This window comes from Eurytemora carolleeae, unplaced genomic scaffold (assembly GCF_000591075.1).
Source record: "Eurytemora carolleeae unplaced genomic scaffold, Eaff_2.0 scaffold785, whole genome shotgun sequence".
Classification (NCBI taxonomy): Eukaryota; Metazoa; Arthropoda; class Copepoda; order Calanoida; family Temoridae; genus Eurytemora; species Eurytemora carolleeae.
This window is the reverse complement of record NW_019396675.1, coordinates 74,913-98,563: the sequence shown is the minus strand read 5'-3', so window position 1 is coordinate 98,563 and position 23,651 is coordinate 74,913. Positions and strand designations below refer to the sequence as shown.

Here is a 23,651-nt window from a genome sequence, read left to right as displayed (position 1 = left end):
GCGAATACTTGCGATTTTTGGCTTCCTGGTCAATATGGAAAATACAATAGCAATACATTCTTTTTCCACCCCTTGGGCCCTTTTCCTTCAAAAGTGATGCGTTGCTCCTGAATTCTTTGCTTTGATCTCCTCCTCCCACTGTAGTACACAGATTTGACGCATGAGATATGGCAGCTCCTGGTCTATATATTTCTTGGATTTAGTCAGTTTTCAGTTTACTAGGACTCACAATATATCTGGTAAAATACATGAATACAAACCCCTTTTTTGTAGTGAATCCTAAAAATTTGACAATTATACTTTGTTATCATCATTGCAATTTTAAAATGTTAATAATTTCTTCCATTTCTTCCATTTCAGAGTTTAATTCAGTGGCTTAGATATCTTTTCGTTTTAAAATGTTTCCGACACCCTGTCTATGACTGGACATTTTACCAGTGGAAAAGTAATTATAAAAAGAGCTCCTGCTACTCCTGCTTCTGCTAGTGCTACTAGAATTATTCCACGTGACTTCGCGTTTTCTTTCTAGACTTTATTTCCGAAAACATTGAGATGACAGATGACAGATAGACAGATAGACAGATAGAAAGATAGACAGATAGACAGATAGACAGATAGACAGACAGACATATAGACAGATTGACAGATAGACAGATTGACAGATAGACAGATAGACAGATAGACAGATTGACAGATTGACAGATAGACAGATAGACAAATAGATAGATAGACAGATAGACAGATAGACAGACAGACATATAGACAGATTGACAGATAGACAGATTGACAGATAGACAGAACAGATAGACAGATTGACAGATTGACAGATAGACAGATAGACAAATAGATAGATAGACAGATAGACAGATAGACAGATAGAAAGACAGAAAGACAGAAAGACAGATAGACAGATAGACAGATAGACAGATAGACAGATTGACAGATTGACAGATTGACAGATTGGCAGATTGACAGATTGTCAGATTGACAGATTGACAGATAGATAGATAGACAGACAGAAAGACAGATAGACAGATAGATATTTTGTCTTACATGACCTAAAGTTTCTCTGGCTAGTCGGAATAAAAAAAAGTTGCCTCGGAAAAAGTCGGTTAAAAAATTTGAAAAAATACAAAAAAAAATAAAAAATCTTCAAAATCTTAACAAATTTGTTTAAATATACGCAGAAAAAGCAGGTAAAGTAAAATATATAAATTTTAAATATTAGAAAAGGGCGTGAAACGCACTGGAAGCCTGTTGGCTGAGACTTCACTATTGTTGAAAGTAAAATTGCTGAAACTCTTCCTTTTTTGTATTGTATCCGACCAAATGTCGCCTTTATACTAATACTCGTTTAATGACACTTAATAAAATGATATTTTAGAACGTTTCCGGGTATTTGGGTCCGATTAGGGTTCGACCGAGTGGGTTTGAAAGCTTGATTGATGGATTGAACAGAGTAATGTTTTGAAACATGTTTCAGCACACAATATTCAATACAATATCACCATAGAGCAAAAATATTTCAGAGAGAGTTTATAGGTCGTCTTCACTGAACCATGACGTAGAAATGTTTACATTGAAATCCTAACAAAGCAATCTAAGTTCTTGTTTTTTAATTTAGCTATTTTGGATTGTTGAATCTATGCAACGGAAACAAAATAAGATGATGTGTAAAATGTCTGTATAAAGTCCATGAATGAATATTACAGTATCAACACTTGCTGATCTGACGACAATACGTTCTACTAATATGCTTAATGGAAACTTATACATGTATCCTTTATATAGAGAGGGGGGAGGGGGGGATATTTAAAAAAGGAAAATATAATGAAAGACCAACAAATGAAGAAAGAAAGAAAAAAAGAAAGAAAAAAAGAAAGAAAAAAAGAAAGAAAGAAGAAAAAAACATAATATACGGATATAAGGATAAATACCAAAGAAAAGGAAGAATATGATGAACATGAAACGGAAATATAGGAGGAGAAGAAAGAATAGGACGAGAAGGAAAAAAAAGATATGATGAGAGGGAAAGTAAATATAGGGTGAGAAGAAAAGATATATGAAAGAAAAGGAAATACAGAATGAGAAGATATAAGAAGGGAAAGGAAGATATAAGTAGGGAAAGGAAGATACGATGAGGGAAAGGAAGATATAAATAGGGAAAGGAATACGTAGGGAAAGGAAGATATGATGAGGAAAAGGAAGATATGAGTAGGGAAAGGAAGATAAGAGGAGGCAAAGGAAGAAATAAGTAAAGAAAGGTAGATATGAGGAGGAAAAGGATGATTTGAGGAGGGAAAGAAAGATATGATGAGGGAAAGGAAGATATGAGGAGGAAAAGAAAGATATAAGTAGGGAAAGGAAGATATGGAGGAGGGAAAGGTAGATATGAGGAGGGAAAGGTAGATATGAGGAGGGAAAGGTAGATATGAGGAGGGAAAGGTAGATATGAGGAGGGAAAGGTAGATATGAGGAGGGAAAGAAAATACAGAATGAGAAGTAAAAGGGAGATATGTGGATGAAAGGAATGTAGAGGATGAGAAGGAAAAGTAAGATATGTGGAGGAAAAGAACGTACGGGAAATATTGGATTAGAATGAGTAAATTAAATTTGAAATTAAGGGATAAGATAGAATGAGAAAAAAAGAGAAAAGACGTGCAAGAAGTAAAAAGAAGAATAGAATAGGATAGAATTAGGGAAGAAAGGATAATACGATTTCGTTGACAGCAACAAAAGGCCAAAATAAGTAAGATTTCCAATCGGAAATTAACGGAATTGCGAGGAAATTACAGGGCCTGCATGCATGAAATCCACGTTGGAAAACCTATAAGAAAAAGTAAGGATGAGTTGAGAAAAGGATGAAAATAATGAAGAAAAACGTACATTGACTGGAATTAATGTGTGTTAAAACACTGTGAAATTTTATTTGCAAAAGTAAGGAATGATTCGTTGAAATGTTATTTTATCTTTAATTCCATTGAAAGCGTTCTTTTCTTTTTCACACACAATACAAACATAACAATATAATCCTAGGGGGTTCTACACTCAAACTAATTACTAGAAATGACATTTACTTTTACTCTTTGTTTAAAGAAGGGAACCATCACCCAGCCCCCCCCCCCTCCCCAGCATGAGTTAATTCTACCCCTTGTCCACTCACCTAGACTTGGTCATTCTCTTCCTTTGTTTTGGAAATTGTTTTAGATAATTGACATATGTAATGGGTAGCAGGGTAGCAGGGTAGCAGGGTGGTAGCAGGGTAGAAGAGTAGCAGAGTAGTAGGGTATCAGGGTTGCATGGTAGCAGGGTAACAGGTGAACGGGGTAGCAGGGTAGCAGGGTAGTAGGGTAGCAGGGTAGCAGAGTAACAGGGTAGCAGGGTAGTAGGGTAGCAGGGTAGCAAAGTAGCAGAGAAGTAGGGTATCAGGGTAGCAGGGTAACAGAGTAGCAGGGTAGTCACATGCTACACAGAGCTCCTGGTACAGAGTCTTTACAGGTATACAAGGTCTTTACAGGTATACAGGGTCTTTACAGGTATACAAGGTCTTTACATGGTAGCAGGGTAACAGGTGAACGGGGTAGCAGGGTAGCAGGGTAGTAGGGTAGCAGGGTAGCAGAGTAACAGGGTAGCAGGGTAGCAGGGTAGCAGGGTAGCAGGGTAGCAGGGTAGCAGGGTAGTAGGGTAACAGGGTAACAGGGTAACAGGGTACCAGGGTACCAGGGTAACAGGGTAACAGGGTAACAGGGTAACGGGGTAGCAGAGTAGCAGGCTAGAAGGGTAACAGGGTAGTAGGGTAGCAGGGTAGCAGAGTAGCAGGTTACACAAATCAGAGCCCAAATCAATACTTGGGCTCCCCTACATCTTTGATTAATAGTTGTTAGAATCTATTTATATATCTAGATTATCCTGAATCCGTTGTAATTTTTGTGTAAAAAAGCTACATGTTTTTCTTCCGAAATGGCTGTAACAAAGACGAAATCTATAATATATTGCTGGATTACAGGATCCATTAAAGAATAAACATATGAACGGAAAAAGTAATTATAAAATGAAATCATTATAAATCAATGCAGGCTACAATTGTAACTGAAGTGATTATCAGAAAATATTCATTTTGTCCATTCTCACCATGAAACTCAAGACAAATGCATTTTAAGAGGAGTATTGTGACAAAAACCAGTCACCCCCCCAGACCCCCTAAAGTACCCTACCGTGGGGTAGCAGGGTAGCAGGGTAGAAGGAAAAGATTAGCATTTGACCAGATGCTAAAACAAGCTCGAAAATGGTTTCACATCTCATTCATTCATTCATTAAAAACTAAATCAGCCTTGGGGTTTAGTTTTAACCCCCCCCCCCCCCGCCTCCCGGTCTAAAATGGTCACATTGTCACCAAAAGAATCAAAATTTCACGGGAATTAATTCTAGCTTTATCCCTCAGGTTGGAGAGAATGAGACTCCTTGAAATGGAAGGCAAGGAAACAGGGTTTAATTCATCAATTCATTAATTCAACCTTCATAGATAATTTATTTAAACAAATCCTCTAATTTCAATACACTGCACTTTGTACAATGAACAGCTTGTACAATGTAAAACTGTGAAACAGTAAAACGGCATCTATAGTCTTATAGTCTTATAGTCTTATAGTATATTTGATTTTGTTATAAAGCGAATGGTTTACCTGCAAAAAGTGTAAACGTAAATTAAACTTTCGTTATTTGATTAGCAGAATCTAAAGTTTAAAATACAGCAGGGGTGTACTATAAACAGATTCAACGACTATGAAGACTGTGATCATTTAATTTAAAGAAAAAGTTGTTCCTCAAAGTAAACTTTGTTCATGAAATAAAAAGCAAAATTGAATTGTAATTGTCGGCCCAATTTAATTATTTAAAAAATGGGAAACCCCTGTTATAAACTCATTAGTTTCTGTTTATCATTTGGCAAGATATCAAATATTCAAAAATCATAAATGCGCATCTTCAATATTTAACATATTTGACCGTACCGACTAGCCCAGCCTGCTCAGCTGACCGAACCGGCTCGTCCAGCCTTCTTACCTGCTAGACTAGCCATCTCAGTTCACCGTACACTGCTAGTCAAGCTTTTTCATCTGACTATACCGGGAAGCTGTTAAGCTGACCGTACCGACAAGTTAAGGCAAAACAGCTGATGTGATCATAACAATAATTTTCATTATATTACTTGGAAACTCGAATCTAAATAGAGCTGTTAACAGTAGAAATTATCAACAGGCATTTTTGAAATTTTGCTCTAATATCTAATATCTGCTAAAAGTATCCTAGACCTCTCTATCCGCACCTTATTTTCAAAATCAAGTTATTATTTTCGTGTTCTAACTGCACGCTAGACGAGATGGTGAAACATAGACAGGTTAGAGATGGTTTAAAATAAGACAATTTGAAAATAATGTTTTATAACAAGAACTACAATTTTCATTTTTAATGTAAAAAGTTACATGTTTTACAGGGAATTTAAACTTTGCCAAATAAACTGAGCCTTCCTGATCTATCTTTTGGTAATTTCCAACATGTTTTGTATTTAAAAATTTACAAATAAATTACAAAGATATAGGGGGTTTTCTGATTTGATGATATAGGTTCTAAGTTTACGATCCTGTTCTCTCCATGCTGTCCCCAAACTAGTCAAAGAGAATATTGTGAGAGCAGCACATGCTACACAGAGCTCCTGGTACAGAGTCTTTACAGGTATACAAGGTCTTTACAGGTATACAGGGTCTTTACAGGTATACAAGGTCTTTACAGGTATGGGTCTTTACAGGTATACAGGGTCTTTACAGGTATACAGGGTCTTTACAGGTATACAAGGTCTTTACAGGTATACACTTTACAGGTATACAGAGTCTTTACAGGTAAACAGGGTCTTTACAGGTATACAGGGTCTTTACAGGTATACAGGGTCTTTACAGGTATACAGGGTCTTTACAGGTATGCAGGGTCTTTACAGGTAAATAGGGTCTTTACAGGTATGCAGGGTCTTTACAGGTATACAGGGTCTTTAAAAGTATACAGGGTCTTTACAGGTATACAGGGTCTTTACAGGTAAACAGGGTCTTTACAGTCATACAGTGTCTTTACAGGTATACACTTTACAGGTATACAGGGTCTTTACAGGTTTACAGTGGCTTTACAGGTATACAGGCTCTTTACAGGTATACACTTTAAAGGTATACAGGGTCTTTACAGGTATACAGGGTCTTTACAGGTATACAGGGTCTTTACAGGTAAGCAGGGTCTTTACAGGTATACAGGGTCTTTACAAATATAGATGAGGTTCCGTAGGTAAAGGTAAACAGAAGTTTTTGAGTTTTGTGAAAAGAAATTATTAAGTGTACATTCAGGGGACTTTGAGGTCAGTTCTGATAAAATTGTGGACAATTACATCATTAAGTTCAGAGAGTACATTCTTCAACATGTGGTGAGTATGAACCCCGTGGAAAATCTCCGAACCCTGTGGAATGGTCTCCAAACCCCGTGGAAAGTCTCCGAACCCCGTGGAGGAGGTTTTTTGAAAAAAACGTTATCAAATATAAATATTACTTGTAAATTAGCAATAATTTTCCAATCTTCTCGACATATGGACTCAATAAATGTAATAATCAAGTTAAAGAAATAATTTTCATTATTATTTTAATTGTCTTTGTCTCCAAATGTTGTATTCCCGTAAAAAAGGTGGATCTCAAGTATGACACTATTCATAGAATTATGTTTATTACCAGGGGCGGATATAAGGATTCTGTAGGGGGGGCGAAGCGCGCCGAAATTTTTTTACCCCACCCTAGAAATTTTTTTACCCCCAACCTAGAAAATTATCATGATGTATATCAAATTATTGGTTTTAATTGGGTTTGATTTGCATTTTCCACTCATTGCATTTCTGGGATTTACAAACTCAATCTAATAAAGGCTTCATTACATACCTTTCAGCTTTCACCTTGTTTTATACCCTTCATTAAAGTCATTCATTTTACATTGCTTCCCACTAATAAAGTTGTGAATTTAATAGCTTTTTAAAGTAAGCATTCTTTTCCAACTAATGGTTTTACTAATTAACTTGTTTATTACTAAGTGACTACTTGTTGATGTTAGAAGGCCTAATTCGGCGTGTGTCTTCATTGTGGAATAATCTTCATTTAGTTAACTTTGTTCAGTAATTAAATGTTCCAAGTTGGTAAATATAATCCATAGGATTGTTAGCAAAATAACTGGAGCAAATTGAAATGAGTATTTTCGCAAGTTTTTAGGATTATTAAAAAACACAAGACTTCTAAAACGTCTAAGGGATGAGACTATAGCTAAGACCATGAGCTTTTCAAAACTGACGATCTAAGTTTTAACTTTGGCTTTTGCTTTAATTATGTTTTCAAGTTATTGCAATTATTTGGCAAAAAAAAGATACCATAAATTTTTGAAAAATATTCTAATAAATTCTTAACGTCTCCTAAGTTTCATCTTTAGTGGGTAACCCTGTACTTACATTCTTAATTGGTCCGTCTTCGAATATTTCGATACCTGCTTTATAAAATAAAATTTGTTATTTAAATGAACCTTAACAAAAGGGGGGGGGGGGTGCCAGGGCAGGAGCACGAAACGTATTACTCTCCGGGAAATTTAAGCAGTGTTTAAACACAACTTAGCAGTGTCCTTGGAGGCTGATTTTTTGCATGCGAGCATAAAATTATGTATATTACATGCACTTTTTGGTTTTGAACGGATCTGAGCAAAAGTGCACGCGCGCTTTTTGTCAAAAATACGACTTTTTCCACAGTAAATCAATCTTGAATTCATTAATTCCACTTGAACATTTATCCTGATACTCTTAAAAAAAAAATGCGCTCAAAAAACTGCTGGCTACTAGAGCGCTGGTCAGAAGGCTCCAATGTTTATTTTGACCACGGAAATGAGTTCCTGTCCCAATTTTGCTATAGTTTGATGTATCTTATGCTACTTTTAGGCCAAACTTAGCAAATAAGTATTCAAAGATATTTTCTTTTATTGCTCGTGCACGGACATTTAAGGCTTTGGGGGTGAATTTTTTGAGCGCATATTTTTTCAAGAGTATCAGGATAAATGTTCAAGTGCAATTAATGAAGTTAAAATTGATTTACTGTAAAAAAAGTCGTAAATTTTCACAAAAAGGGCTCGAGTGCACTTTTGCTCAGATCCGTTCAAAACCAAAAAATGCATGTAACATACATAATTTTCAGCTCGCATGAAAAATTCAGCCCCCTAGGAAATACGTTTCTTGCCCCCCCCCCTTTATTTCAAAATAGAATGAAGACGAGAAACTAGATAATCGTTAGAAATGCAGAAAAAGATTATATACTTTTAATTAAAAATAACTTTACGATGATACAAAAAAATTTAAAGGTGGTAAAACTTGCAAATGCAAAATGTCATTCTTATTCAATATTTATGTTTCTTGCGTGTGTAGATATAATAATTACAGCGTAGGTCACTTTTAAAGGGGAGACAGTAAAAAATGATATTATGGAGTAAATGCCCTTTGATGACGGGAATAAAAAAGTGGTGGACTACGTTAAAACATGTTATTGCATTTTCATGAAAAATATCATTGAAATACTAAAAACATTGTGCGTTGTAGCGTAGGTCCATTTTAAAGTTTAAGCTTAAAAAAGGAATACAAAATAAACATATACTAGGGCCGTGAATAAGATCAAAATTGCATTTATTAGTAATACTTTTGTTTTATCCTGTGCCATATGTTGAAAAAAATTTAAAAATAATGCGATTTCCCCCAGAATAACACATTTTTTGCTCCTTGCAGGGTTTGGAGATTTTCCACGGGGTTCGGAGACTGTTTCTGCAGGGTTTCGGAGACTTTTCCACGGGGTTCATGGCCGCTTGGCCTTCCCTCCCTCGTATAATCTCTTGTTTTATTTCAATGTGACCTTAATTTACATAGATGACAGAGGAGCATGCTCGAACAACAACAAAGGTTTTAATGGCACCGTTGTGAATAGAACATCTAACTCTCTAACAATAAATCTGGTTACTTGAAATTACAATTAAATTTTGAAGCAATACTCTTAAATATACCCTTTTTACTGGGATTTCCAAAGTGTGGTCTGTCATTTTTGTTTTTATGATGATGGGAAGCATAAATAATTTCGTTTAACCAAAATAGTTCAAGTTAAACATGCCAATGTTTTTTAACCCACTTTATTTTGCTTTGATTAATGAAATACTCAATTTTTAAAAAAAATTCTTGACAGCAATATATTGTTTTCTTTAAACCAAAGGAATTGAGTTTTCACACAAACTAAAATTTCCTAATTCCCATATCCTTGCAATCTGCTGGCGTTAACCTTTGATATTTAAAATTCATATACTGTTTGATTAAACAGAGACAATAGTTTGAAATTGATTAAGTTTTCCCTCAAACTCTAATTTTTTTATTTCAATATATTTTTAACCCGAGGTCGTAGTCCCTTGGCATTTCAGTAAAGGTTAAAAGGGTATAGCTGAATTTTAAAAATTAGTTTGAGGGAAAATTTAATTTCTTTTCTCTTCTTCATAGATCTGGACTGACAGGGAAGAGGTGTTTAAGCTTGTTATGAAGGGGATGGAGGATGGCTTTCTCCAGGTTTCAAATTTTTTTCTTTTCATTTAGAAGAATTTTTATCTTAATTTTTTTTCTTTATTAGTCCAATTTCTTCACCACTAACATCTTCAAATTTTTCATGATTTGTTTGATTTTTTGAGATTTGCAATCAATTGAGAAGGCGAAAGAAAAACATATATGACTAACAACAAAGGTTTATTTATTCAACCTATTTGATGAATAATTCTTTTACAATAACTTCTTTGTTCAAACCAAATTTGATCAACAATCCAATTAAAAAATCGTCTTTCTTTAAACCTTTTTGGGAACAAGCCCTTTAAAGAAAACTTCTCTTTTACAGTCCCTTTAAGGTAAGGAAAAGTTGGCGACCTGATAAAGATCACACCCAGTACTCTAAAGTACTAGAAGCAGTCTCTAAATTCACAGATGTTCTCAAATGGCCGAAGCTAAATAAACTAGGTAAAAAAAAAAATTCCAAATATATTTTGAAAATCTCCGACCAAAACCAAGTATCTATAGAGCATTATTATTCATATTCTAGGCTTGAACCAATTTTCCAAAGTAAAGAACTGATTACTTGCCTAAAACTCTAATTTTCCAATCCCTTTAATTTTGCAACAAGTTTAATATTTCAAACTTGCACTTTTTGCTCTATCAAATGATTAGAAAATTAGAGTATGCATAGAGTTTAGAGTAATCAGTTCTTTTATAAAAATACTTTTCAGATTTTGGCGATGTTCCGCGGACCATGAGATCTAGAATACTTGAACTTATTCCACAGTTTCTCAACCTTTCAACACTTATCATTGGACCAGGATCCTCCGGGGGATGGATCCCTATAAAGGGAAAATTAAAACAAACAATTTTTCTGTAAATTAAAGGACTGTAGACAAGATTTCAAGAATGGTCAATTCACATAACTTAATTTTTTGCTCGGAAAACAATAATATCTCCTTATCCTTGATCAAACTAAAGTTTTGATGGATACCATTGAGAATAGAACATGTTACTGAGAAAAACCTCTCCAGTCCATTTAATTATTTTTTCACTGATCAGGGAGCTGCTGCACTACATTTATCCTGTAGCATCAGCGAGCTTAAGCAGCTTCAAATCTTTTCTCTGAAGAAGGATTGTACAATGGACATTTTATCAGCAGTAGTTCTAAACTCTGGTACAACACTCAGGTATATTATTTAAACTCTGGTACATCACTCAGGTATATTATCTAAATTCTGGTACAACACTCAGGTATATTATCTAAACTCTGGTACAATGCTCAGGTAGATTATCTAAACTCTGGTACAACACTCAGGTATATTATCTAAACTCTGGTACAACACTCAGGTATATTATTTAAACTCTGGTACAACACTCAGGTATATTATCTAAACTCTGGTACAGCACTCAGGTATATTATCTAAACTCTGGTACAACACTCAGGTAGATTATCTAAACTCTGGTACATCACTCAGGTAGATTATCTAAACTCTGGTACAACACTCAGGTATATTATCTAAACTCTGGTATATCACTCAGGTAGATTATCTAAACTCTGGTACATAACTCAGGTAATTATCTAAACTCTATAAGTAAAACACTCAGATAGATTATCTCAACCTGGTACTACACTATAGGCTGATATCAAATACAATTCGAACTTGATCGCTACTAATTTTTTTTCTATCTGTTACATTAATGAGAAAATGGTTAAAAACATACCCTTAGAGCGTAACCAATACAAATTCACAGAGTTGCATTATTCCACTCACTCAATAATCATTGTATTTAATTAATGTAAGATATTTCAAACTTTCAATTCTGTCTTTAGATCAAATAATCAAAGCTTGAAATATTAAAGGTTTATACCATCAGGTTGCAAAGATTTATGGATGGGAAAATTTTAGTTTGTGGGAAAGAATCAATTGCTTTAAAACATTGTGTCTAATTTTTCTATTGAATAAGTAACTCTGTCTATACTCTATAGGTACTTTATGTCTAAACATATTGAGAATAGTAATTAGATTTTCTCTGATAGTGTTCCTGTTATACTACAGTGTTCCCAACTATAAAAACTAAATATTTAGGGTACTTTATGTTGTGAATTTGCTCTGATAGTGTTCCTGTTATACTCCAGTGTTCCCAACAATTACAGAACTAAATATTTAGGGTACTTGATGTTGAGAACAGTAAGAGGATTTGCTCTGATAGTGTTCCTGTTATACTCCAGTGTTCCCATCTAGTAGAACTAAATATTTACGGAACAAAAATCAACGATGAAAGCAAGGCTCGGCTAATCATGGGACTCCCAAAACTTAGGTAACAGCCACAGAGTAGAAAAAAAGATGCATAGAAAACGGGTAAACCTGCCATTTTGTTTTCTTCTCTGTGGTAACAGCTGAAAACAAAATGGCCGAATCAGAATGAATTTTTATCTTTGTAGACATTTAACTCGGGCAGACTTTCTTTGTGATGCTCTTGGTTGGATTGACTACTTGGAGGAATTGGAGGTATTAATAACAATTATTCCTTAAAGGATCTAGAAGGGGGGGGGGGGGCTGAAAAATTCATCGACGGACAAAACTCACCCCATAATCCATATGTGCACCTTTTCTTTTGAAAAATTATAGGGATGGGGGGGGGGGAGTTTTTTCGGAGATTTTTATGAGTTAAGGATTTATCTCAGTGGTTTAAATTTCAGGATCCAGTGTTTGATATTAGAGAGTTCATGCCTTCACAGTCCTACTACTTTCATGAAACATGGCAGCTAGGTTACCTTGACTTATCTTCTTTATTTGGATGATTTTTTAAAAGCTTGATAGACAGCATTTTAATAAATTTATTGTTATAATATTTAAAATGCATGTTAGAATCTGTACATGTAATTTCTAGTGACTCTCCGTTTTTGAGTGGCATATCCGATTCACAATGGTTAAAATAAGATACTTTTTCTCTATTTCTTATTTCCCTATAAAAGTGTCTGGGGGAATTATGCTCTAGAGACAATGAAGGAAGGTCAGAAGTTAACACGGTTTGAATCAGAATAATGACGACATTTTCTTCGTTGTGAATCGGACATGTCACTTTGTTTTAATGGTTGACCACTTGAAATACCGTCTGATACAGTTGCTTTAATGAATTATATGATCATATGAACTTCAAACACAAAAAGTATTTATTTTGAAAAAGTCAATTTAATTTAATGTTATCGGAATAAAAAGCATTATTTCAACATACAGTGAATCCCAGATATATAAATACATAGCAAGAGTTTTTTATAATGTCGTATTACATATTTAAGATCAAATGCCGCGGAAAAATGACTTTAATATAGCCCTGAAATATTGATGCAATTGATATATTAATATTAAACTCATTTTTCCGCGGCATAATTGAGCTTATATATGTAAAACGACATTATAATAAAACTTTTGCTCTGTATTCATATGTCTGGGATTCACTTTACTTTAAATTTATAATTTCCATGAACGGAAAAATTGTAATATCTGAAATCATATATTTCATATTTATATTTTCACTACTTTTTACAGGATAATTTTAGGTCTTATTTATTTAGAAATTGTGTCTCGAATGTGTCCTAGGATTGAAAAAATGTTATTCATTCATCACAGAGATACGTGCCCATCCCTACTTCCCATTTCAGGTTTATAATGCCCATCTCTACTCTCTATGAAAAGGTTATAATGCCCCTCCCTATAATCCCTACTCCCTAATTTAGGTTCATTATAACAATTCCTAATTGTAATACCCATACCTACTTAATTCCAAAGCAGGTCTTGACTGTAATTCCCTACTCCCTAATCCAGAGTTATGATACCCACCCCTATTCCCTCTTTCCGGTTATTATTAATACCAATCCCTATTCCCTTTTTCAGGTTCATAATTCCAATCCCTACTATCTATCAAAATTTATAATACCCATCCCTACTCCTTATTCAGGTTTATCCCTACTCCCTATTGTAAGTTCATACTAAATTCCACCATTCATGTATTAACTAAACAAATGATAAAAAATTTCAGGTTCTGCAATGTACTGTACACTGTACAGTACATACAGTACCATAAAAGGTCTATTGTGTCGGGGTTGGTCTCCTACTTTAATCAAATTAAAAATATACTTTTTAAAGATTTAAAACACTTGACGGACCTTCAACTGCATGGAGGTCACTGGACGTCAAGTGAGATGGACAAACTCATTCAAGCTGTTGGAGGTCGTCTTCATAATCTTGGTAAAATAAATGGAAAATAATATGTTTTCTTATCTCAATATTATTTTCTATTTTCAGGATTAATATCTGTGAAAGGTTTAGACATCTTCAGTCTCAAAGCGATATTCTCGGTCTGTGACAATCTTAATGGGATAGTTTTCAACAACTGTGACTTCAGGTTGGATTTTACATCTTTAATGAGAGATGGAAAATTTGGAATTTTAATAAATTTTAAATTTTTTTTTTAGTTCTCAGTTTGGTGGGGTTCATGTTGTAGAGAAGGTTTGTAAACTAAAGGAGCTGGTGCTTACTTCAAATACAAGGAGCATTATATTATAGCATAATATTTTTCTTATTTCATGAATTTTATAGGTTACAAGGGCACCGTTGTGAATATAGGATATACCAATCTAGAAAAAGAAAATGACCTTTAAAGGGACAGACCGGCTATGTAAGGTAGTTAAACTGAGTATGCAGTGTTGTGGACAAATTCATTACGATTCATTTGAGACTTATAAAACTTTTTAAAGATCTGTAAATACTGAGTTTGAGCGCAAAGTCGGCGTTCAAAATCGTACTGTTGGGTGAATACGTTTTCAGAATTGTTTTTTTTAATTATTAAATAACGACGACAATAAATGTAAACAAAATTCTACAATTAGTTGTTTAGGAACAGGTTGAGAAAATAAAAATTATTCTTATTATCGAAAATATGTATTCTTGTTCAATTATTGGTTTCTATTTTCTCATTATTCACAAAGATTTTCTGCAGATTTTCTGAAATTTTTATTGAAAAGACGACTTTTGAAAAATTTGTAGAAATCTGCGAATAAATTCAAAGAAAGTAAGGAATTCAATTTAATGATGAAAACGAAATAATTCAAGCATTGATTTATTGACAAATTTCTTTTGAGAAATAGGTTCCTAAGTTCCTAACCATCTAATTAGTTTAATGTATAATTTTTACTTTAATTTATGTCGTCGCTATTTTATAGTCTAAAAAAACGATTCTGAAAACGTTTCCACCCAAATTCATGATTTTGAACGTCGACTATGCACTCAAACTCAGTAATTTACACCATGGAAAAGTTTTAGATGTCTTAAAAAAATCCTAAAGAATTTGTCCACAACACTGCATACTCAGTTTAACTACCTTACATAGCCGATCTGTCCCTTTCAATATTTGCTAATAAGTTTCGGCCAGAACTTTTTTGTAAATGTTTTTTATATTGATTTTTTCCAAAATTATTTATGCTGACTGGTTCAGGGAGGAATACACCGCTTGGCTTCTCAGAGCAGGGATAAATCTGAAAATAATTCATCTAGGTAAATTTTCATTTGCGAAACTTAAAATGGTGAACACTCCCTTTAAATTTCTAAATTTTGCTTGATCCAGGCTGTTCGACTCATGTCACTGACTCTCTTATTCTCCAGGCTTTAGAGAATGGATGTTTAAAGAATCTTCAGGTGTCTTTAAACTTATTCTTTTAAAGAACTGTTTACTCTCCTCAAACTCTTTTTTATGATCGTCGAGATCTGATGTCGTAGACCTTGATATATTAAACTACGAATTCTGCTAAAGTCAATTAGTCAAAGTTTGAAATATCTAAGCTTTACACCATCAGTTTGCCAAGAGTTTGGGAATACAAATTTAGGGTTGGTTTTAGGAGTTGCAAGTGGAAAGATCTCCAGATCTGAGTTTAGTTACAGTCCATGCTCTGCTCTCTGGGTGTCCAAATCTTAAATCTTTAGGTAAAAAGAAATGAACATAGTTATAGATAATTAAGGTTCGTTATGATGACAATAATTGCATGATTAATGTGGTCCAACGAGGTGTTATATCATGTTTTTAAGTTGTTATTTACACTCTTTACAGTTCTAATGATGAATTCTAAAGATTGCACTGATTTTTGTATTACATTAATTCTAAGTTCAGACATCAGAGAAGCTTAACGTAATTTGATACGTATTTTATAAAAGTTTTATTACGCAACACAAAATATTTATATTTGACTCTGAACGATCAAGTTTTTGTATTCAATTAGATTACGTAAAAAAAATTAACAAATACGCGACGTCCTATATTGACAACTAAAAATCTATCTTTGTAATCTGTGGTTCTATATTTATTCCAGGTGATCTGGGGGCCTGGGGTAGGGTGACCGGCGCTGAGCTTGGAGAAATCAGACAAATTGTGCATGCTCAGAACCTAGATCTAGATCTTAGCAGCCATCAGGTCAAATAACTCAATGTTTCAGCTAGAAAATAAGGATATCTGTGTGGTCCTAGATAAAACAAAGGTTTCAAGGATACTGTTGTTGCCTCTTTTAAATGGATCGGGCTTCGTGAATGGATGTCTTAATTTATTTCTTCAATTTATTCCTAGTATACACATTATACATCCTTTGTGAATATACAGTAATACACTATGCAGTTATATACACTGATTAAGATACAACAGATTCATAACTCTTAAGTGCTCAGTCACACCCATTAAACATTTTGTAAAATGTTTTGGTCGAAAATTTTTTTTATTTTTTCCTTTGATTAGGTTCTCCGGCGGTTCCTTGGACTCCAGCAGGAGGAGAGGCAGAGTATGCTAAATCTTTTGACAGGTATACAAAACAAATGAATATAAAAAAGTATTTTCTTAATCCAATATTTTATATTATATATTTACCTCTCATCATTAATATTAGAAGTATATGTTTTAGTATAGGGTCCGACCCCTTTACTCCTGAAAACTAAAAAAACAAAAAACAATTGTTGGCAAGATCTTCGCTCTTATTTTTTTAATGTTCAACCTTCCTCACACTAGGGACTTGAAATTGTAATTTTTAGTCTTTACAAGAATGTACATGATTTTATCCGAAATCACATTACATTCAAGATTACTTGTAAGAAATTAAATTATTTGATAAAAAAATGGTAAAAACTGAAGTTTGATTAAGGTCCAGTTCTGGAAAGAATTAGAATTGCACAAACAGCTGCTAGAAACGAACAAGAAAACTTTCCCGATGACGAGGAATAATGAAAACGATTCTGATGACGTGGAATAGTGAAAATGATTCTGATGACGAGAAATAGTGAAAATGATTCTGATGACGAGGAATAGTGAAAATGATTCTGATGACGATGAATAGTGAAAACGATTCTGATGACAAGGAATAAGGAATACGTTCCTGGCGACGAGTAATAGTTAAAACGTTCCGGACGACGACGAACCGTAAACACGTTTCTAATGACGAAGAATCATGAAAATGTTCCTGATAATGAGGAACCGTTATTGTTTGTCAACAATAAAACAAGTTCCTGACTATCCTAATATGTCATAGTAAAATGTAAACAAGTGCTATCCAATCTGTTTGCTATAAACCAAACTTAGTATTGAGGTCGGAGATGATGAAAGGCAAGAAGCTATGGAAACTTAATTTCTTGGGCGTATAAAGTGGGGGGGGGGTAGGGGGGATCAGCCCCCCTGGATCAGTGAAATCCAAGGGGTTCGCACTTTTCAGGTCCCAACATTTGCTGAGACCCCACCCACGTTGATAATCATAATAAATAAAATTTAGATATTTGGTTTAAATGTGTTTTTACTTTGATCCAAAATGCTTTTAATTTGATCACTTTAACCAGACAGAAGGAGAAGGATAAATTTATGCGAAATCACTGGTACGACTTTGTGACTTTGTAACTCTTCTAAAGTATTTTATGCACAAGTATATGAAAAGCAAACTTATCTGCGGTAAAGTTAGACAAAAAAAAATCAATAGTTTTTTTGTGACAAGTTGTATAGTTGAAAACATAAGAGTTCAATCTAATGTACTTTTGTTTGACGTGTTGTAATTAACAATTAATAATCAAACAAGTCATTAATTATTTATTTAAGTTAATCTACTTTATTTATATTATTTTGTATTAACAATGTTATATTTTTTTGTTGCATTTATTTATTTATTATTTTAACATTTATTTTACTTAAATAAAGATTCGCTTAGAAATGTTTTTGATGTATAAACTTATAAAATTAAATGATTTGAAAGATTTGCGTATTCTCTAAAAATCTACAGAAAATAATTTCTCCATGATTAAGTTCAGTTTGCAACTCATGATATTAAGACTTTCCTGACAAAATGCATTCTCTTCTGGGTATATTCCTAGATCCAAAAATCGTTCACTAGGACAGACCCCTCTTCTGATTCTAAAGAAAATATTTTTTCTAATACACTTGCAGATTTACTTTTAAGTAAAGTTTTCCTTATGATAATGTTATCCGAGGAATAATAATCCTCTGACTCATGGAGTATGGAAGGGATTGAAGCTTGAATAGAAAATTACAGATTCAACCGAATCTAAACTAATATTCCATCAAAGATTGGGAATATTTGGGGCCCTGGAATTTCTTTACTAAAAAAAATCATTTTTACATCTTCATATTGTAGGGAGAAAATTAGACCAATGAATATTCCTAAAAAAGTAACATTTTAAAAAAGATATTCCCGGGCCTGAGAATGACCAATGTGTTATGTTAAACATTAGTGAGTGTGTATTACCAACAATGGCGGAGATACAGCTGGTCAATAATTGGTGTTATTGTGGGGTTACATCAGTCCTGTGTAATCTGATTGCAGATTATTATTGTATATATCGTATATATGTAGTGAGGGAGATATGATGAGCTGGATACATTCCTGAACTACAGGGTGTCCCACATTTCTGAACTTTGCAACTGTGATATTTTTTGGTGTAGGGAGGAAGGGAGGGCTTAGATATATATATATATCTATTTAAGATGTATCTTTAATGAGGTGCGGCGCAAATGCAAAATATTATAATGAAATCCTAAAATTGTAAAGTTTTTTTTTCACGAAATCATGTTCATTTATCCTTTTCCCTGCAAGAAATAAATAGAATTTCATAAAAAAATTACATGTTTCCCTTTACATGCTGTTTTTAAGATAATTGTTGGGTATAATTTGATATAATATATACTTTTTGAAACAAATTGTTGGATATAATTTAATATAATTTAATACAATATATATGCAAATATTAAAACGTTTTAATTTTGTTTGGAAAATATCATCCTTACACTTTTTTTAATAAATTGCAATAAAACTGCAATCTGCAAAATTTTGTAATTGGCGTTTAGTAATTTAAGTCTCACAATCACAAATTAAAAAAATCCTGAGCGACATTTCATTATATAAAGAATGAGCAAAATAGTTCTTATAACAATACACCAGTTTTCTGATGACAATATAATGATTTCCTAATGTACGCTTTTTGAACGCTCCTGCACCTGCACCCCCCCCCTCTCCTTTCAATTTTTTGTACATACATCTCGTATGTTTTCCATGGATTAGTTGGACATGTGGCTGCAGCGCCCGGCCACCTAGCCTGCCCTAGCCGCAGCGCTCAGCTTCCTAGTCTGTCCTAGACGCAGTGCTCGGCCCAGAACTTTTCTTAACCTAACCTACCCCTGACATAAGTTGTAACTGGTAGGATTGGGAGGGGGGAAAGGGTGGTCCAAAAAGCGTTCTCTAGGATAGACCCGACAATGTTTTATTTCTATTATAGTCCTATCTCCTGCTATGAGGCTGATCTTGATGCAGAATGTGTTTAATGAGTATGGTTGATAAATGCTAATGAATTACCCATGAAAACTTGAATAAGTAAGTATGGGAGAATCCCCTGAAAAAGCAAACAATAATCATAATACATTAACTCTAATGTTATATAATGGTTTTACGTTTATTATCTATAACGTAAGATCGATGGATAGATGTAATATATAATATGGAGACTTTATTGATATGAAATGTAAATGCAAAGAATATATACGACATATATAGTATTTTTTTTGTATTTTTCCACTTTTGAACAATATTATGAAACTATTATTAATGCAACCCTATACATGCAATGCTTAGATTGCAGGATTGCTATTAAGTAAAATGGGTCTGCATGCAATGCACAATTGCTTTGTTCATTGCTAAGTAAAGTAAAACCTGAGTCAAACATTCGTATTTCTGTTCCACTGTTTTATATGTCGTACTGTAGACTAAGATTTAAATCAATTGGCTGTTTAAAACTTTAAAAAAGGCTTTAACCTTTTTAAAGGGGAATAAATATCACAGAGGCGTGTTGGGTTCCCCCCCCCCCTCTCGACCCCTGAAAAATTTAAGAATTCGCTATTGTATAATATCTGTCTATGCTGTAGTGTATATTAAAGTATCTGTGTATTATTATAAATTTATGTGTTACATTTGTCAGTGTATCCGCTTTAAAGGGGGCGGGACCCTCCGCCCCCCTCCCGGGGGAGGAGCCCCAGGGGGACGGGGTTGAATACCGGGGGCGGGGGGTGGTGTCCCAACGGGGTGTGGCAAATTCTCTTCTTCATTCTCAAATGCCGCAACTAATTCCCGAGCGGAGGATCATTGTAAACTTTACTGGGTAAAAAATACCAAGCTCCTTCCGTATCATTTAACTTACAGATTCTATAGTTATAAATTCAATATTCAAAACTACCCTTCCCACTTTTCTATTCTTACCCCCCTCCCCCCTCCCCTATCTCTTTCATATCATATACTTCAAGCAGAAAATTAAACATAAAAATGCCGTACACTGTACATAATGTTAACTGTACGCAGTTATATAAAATGGTACCGGGCCGACCTGAAAGTGTCGCCTCGCGTTGGAATACATTTAGTAGCCCTTGTAAAGAACATTTCAAAGCTACATGGCGCATCAATTTAATAGGAGAATATAAGAGATTTAAACGTGAATATTTTAATTTCTAGTGACGCTGTACATGTACTACAAAACTAGAATATATATTTTTGACTAAAAAACAATCATAACCGAACGTACTTGCCTTGGTTAGTCAAAATCCCTTTGAACACTTCACCCTGGACTAACCAGGACAAGAAGCGCTCTGTTACTTCTATTTGAATTCGTTTTTGTCTTTAAACTTACACTTCGGGACTGTCTTTACTCTTTATAGAGACTTTTTCAATTAAAACACAAATGCCGACAAAAAAAGTACTAAAGAGAAAAGTCGAATAAGTTATTATTATATTTTGATTTTGATATTTTGATATTTTGATATTTTGATTTTTTGATATTTTGATTAAAATACCATGTAAAATGCATGATTTTCAATTCTGAAGAAAAGAAGAAAAGATAGTTCTTGATTGTCTTTCATTTATTTAGAAAATATAACCCTGCATCATATGTAGTCTTATGACCTGGAAAGTATTATATAAAATATCTGAAAATATAAATTTTATCTATATAATTAAACAAGAATTCGTATTTATGTCATCGATAACCGGTCAAACGGCCGGCTGGACCGATTGGGCTGAAAAAAGTTCAAAATCTAATTTTTTTCAAATTTTTTTTTGCGCGGGCAACGCCGGGCCCTCCAGCTAGTGTAATATAAAATTGTAAGAATGCGTGGATATATAGCATATAGAGGGGTGGGGGAGGCTACATTAAGTTAAAAATCAAAATGATGTTCAACCATGTTTTATATTGTTAGTGTGAATTGGAAGGATTGGTTCAGGTGGGGTTCGAGGTAGCAGCAAGTATTTGTACAACATGAATTCCCCCTCCTCCCCCCCTCCTTCTACCCCCCTGTACCCCTAAACATCAAAATACCACCAACTAAATTCCGTTTAAAGACAGGAATCTACCCAGATAATGGATGAATAGATTTGGTTAAAGTAGAATAGGACAGAATAGAGTAGAATAGAATAGAATAGAATAGAATGAAAGAATCAAATACACAAAGTAAACCAAAACCTACAGTGTACACAGCCGACATATTTTACTACATATAATGAACATTTTAAAAATGTTACAAAATCGAAGAAAAGCTGCAAATATTGGTTTAAGGTTTAAAACCTTGAGTTTTAGTAGAAATATTTGCAGGTTACTTGAACAAGCAACATTAAGTATTAAGATTTTCTACATATCTCTCTTAATTATAGCGGATAGATGTACAATATGCTCTTATTACTCTAGAGGTATTCAAATCTGTCACTAGGTTAGCCTAAGAAGATGTAATTAAACGTAAATCAGGCTTAATTTTTTTACTAAAAAGTTCGAAAGGGGGGGGGCTTTGCTAACTGTTGATATGTTCTTTCCATGAATAGATTTATTTTACTAATTAAAAATCCGAAAATTCTAAGTTAACATGTAATTATAAAAGAACTAAATGTTTAAAATAGTGTAGATCCAGGGAAACCTAATTTAACAAGTTAAAAATAAGAAAACTCTGGTGTACACATTTAGAAAGTGAAAACTCTAGGTTTACAAGTTTAGAAACAGAAAACTTTAGGTTTACAACTTTAGAAATAGAAAACTCTAGGTTTACACGTTTAAAAAGTGAAAACTCTAAGTGTACAAGTTAAGAAACAGAAAAATTTCTAGGTTTGCAAGTTTAGAAATAGAAAACAAACCCTAGGTTTTCAAGTTTAGAAACAGAAAACACTAGGTTTGCAAGTTTAAAAACAGATAGCTCTAGGGTTTCAAGTTTAGAAACAGAAAACTCTAGGTTTACAAGCTTAAAAACAGAAAACTCTAGGCTTGCAAGCTTAAAAACAGAAAAGTCTAGGTTTGCAAGTTTAGAAACAGAAAACTCTAGGCTTACACGTTAAGAAAAGAAAACTCTAGGTTTACAATCTTAAAAACAGAAAACTCTAGGTTTACAAGTTTAGAACCGGAAAACTCTAGGTTTACAAGATTAGAAACGAAAACTTTGGGTTTACAAGTTTAGAAACAGAAAACTGTAGGTTTACAACTTTAGAAACAGAAAACTCTAGGTTTACAACTTTAGAAACAGAAAAATAAAGGTTACCAAGTTTGCGATTTAAAGTTTGAAAATATTTCTGAGAATGACAGTTTTCTCAAGTTTGAATTCAAACCCTAGAACTGATTGGATTCTCTCCAAACATTCTCCTAGAAAACTTTATTCATGAATCCATTCAAACATTTTCATCATCGTTCTTCTACCTTTCTTCCTCATTCACTCTAATACCTTTCATTCACTCTAATACCTTTCATCCACTCTTCTACCCTTTTACCTCATTCACTCTTACACCTTTCTACCTCATTCACTCTTCTACCTTTCTACCTCATTCTTTACCTTTCTACCTTATTCACTCTTATAGCTTTCTACCTCATTAACTTTTTTACCTTTCTACTTCATTCACTCTTCTATCTATTTACCTCCTAATCTTTCTATCTCTTTACCTTTCATTGACTCTTATACCTTTCTACCTCTGTCATCTCAACCTCTTTACCTTTCATTGACTCTTATACCTTTCTACCTCTGTCATCTCAACCTCTTTACCTTTCATTGACTCTTATACCTTTCTACCTCTGTCATCTCAACCTCTTTCCCTTTCTACCTCTGTCATCTCAACCTCTTTACCTTCCATTGATTCTCTCAGCATAATTTCTTGTTTCTTTCAAATAAAAATCCCTTTAAGCAGTGTTTAATTGTAAGAAGAAATAAAAGATGTTGATGTCGGTGTGATGTCAAGTGACCCTCCATTCGAATGAAACTTTATACCTATTCTTCCTTTCCTTCTTGATTTGTAGATCGTAACTATTCCTGATGGAATTAAGTCTTTGCCACAAACTCAAGTTTTCTAATCACGATATCTTTTCAACCACCTATTTGAAATACCTAAGGTCTACGATATTAGGTTGCAAAGATATATGATTAGAAAATTGTGACAAATCCTCAATTCCTTAACGCTTTGAATGAAATACGAATTGTTAAATTA

At 33.8% G+C, this 23,651-nt stretch overlaps 1 protein-coding gene across 3 annotated transcripts; it reads left to right on the top strand.

Annotated features, from left to right (window-relative positions):
- Positions 1–5,100: 5,100 nt before the first annotated feature.
- On the top strand, positions 5,101–17,605 carry LOC111707239 (uncharacterized). Of its 3 annotated transcripts, XM_023480301.1 has the most exons (20): positions 5,101–5,395; positions 5,622–5,730; positions 6,384–6,460; positions 9,584–9,649; positions 9,979–10,087; positions 10,354–10,472; positions 10,685–10,812; positions 11,795–11,944; positions 12,069–12,135; positions 12,327–12,396; positions 13,203–13,289; positions 13,774–13,875; positions 13,933–14,032; positions 14,103–14,177; positions 15,122–15,180; positions 15,251–15,321; positions 15,522–15,606; positions 15,990–16,090; positions 16,406–16,469; positions 16,806–17,605. In XM_023480301.1, the coding sequence occupies exons 1-20, from the start codon at positions 5,378–5,380 to the stop codon at positions 16,883–16,885; spliced, it is 1,737 nt and encodes a 578-aa protein (XP_023336069.1). In that variant the 5' UTR covers positions 5,101–5,377; the 3' UTR covers positions 16,886–17,605. The 3 variants fall into 3 exon arrangements, with proteins under 3 accessions (XP_023336069.1, XP_023336071.1, XP_023336070.1); XM_023480303.1 differs by lacking the exons at positions 15,251–15,321; positions 16,406–16,469; positions 16,806–17,605 and having other exon boundaries at positions 15,990–16,082; XM_023480302.1 differs by lacking the exons at positions 15,990–16,090; positions 16,406–16,469; positions 16,806–17,605 and having other exon boundaries at positions 15,510–15,599.
- The last annotated feature ends 6,046 nt before the right edge of the window (positions 17,606–23,651 follow it).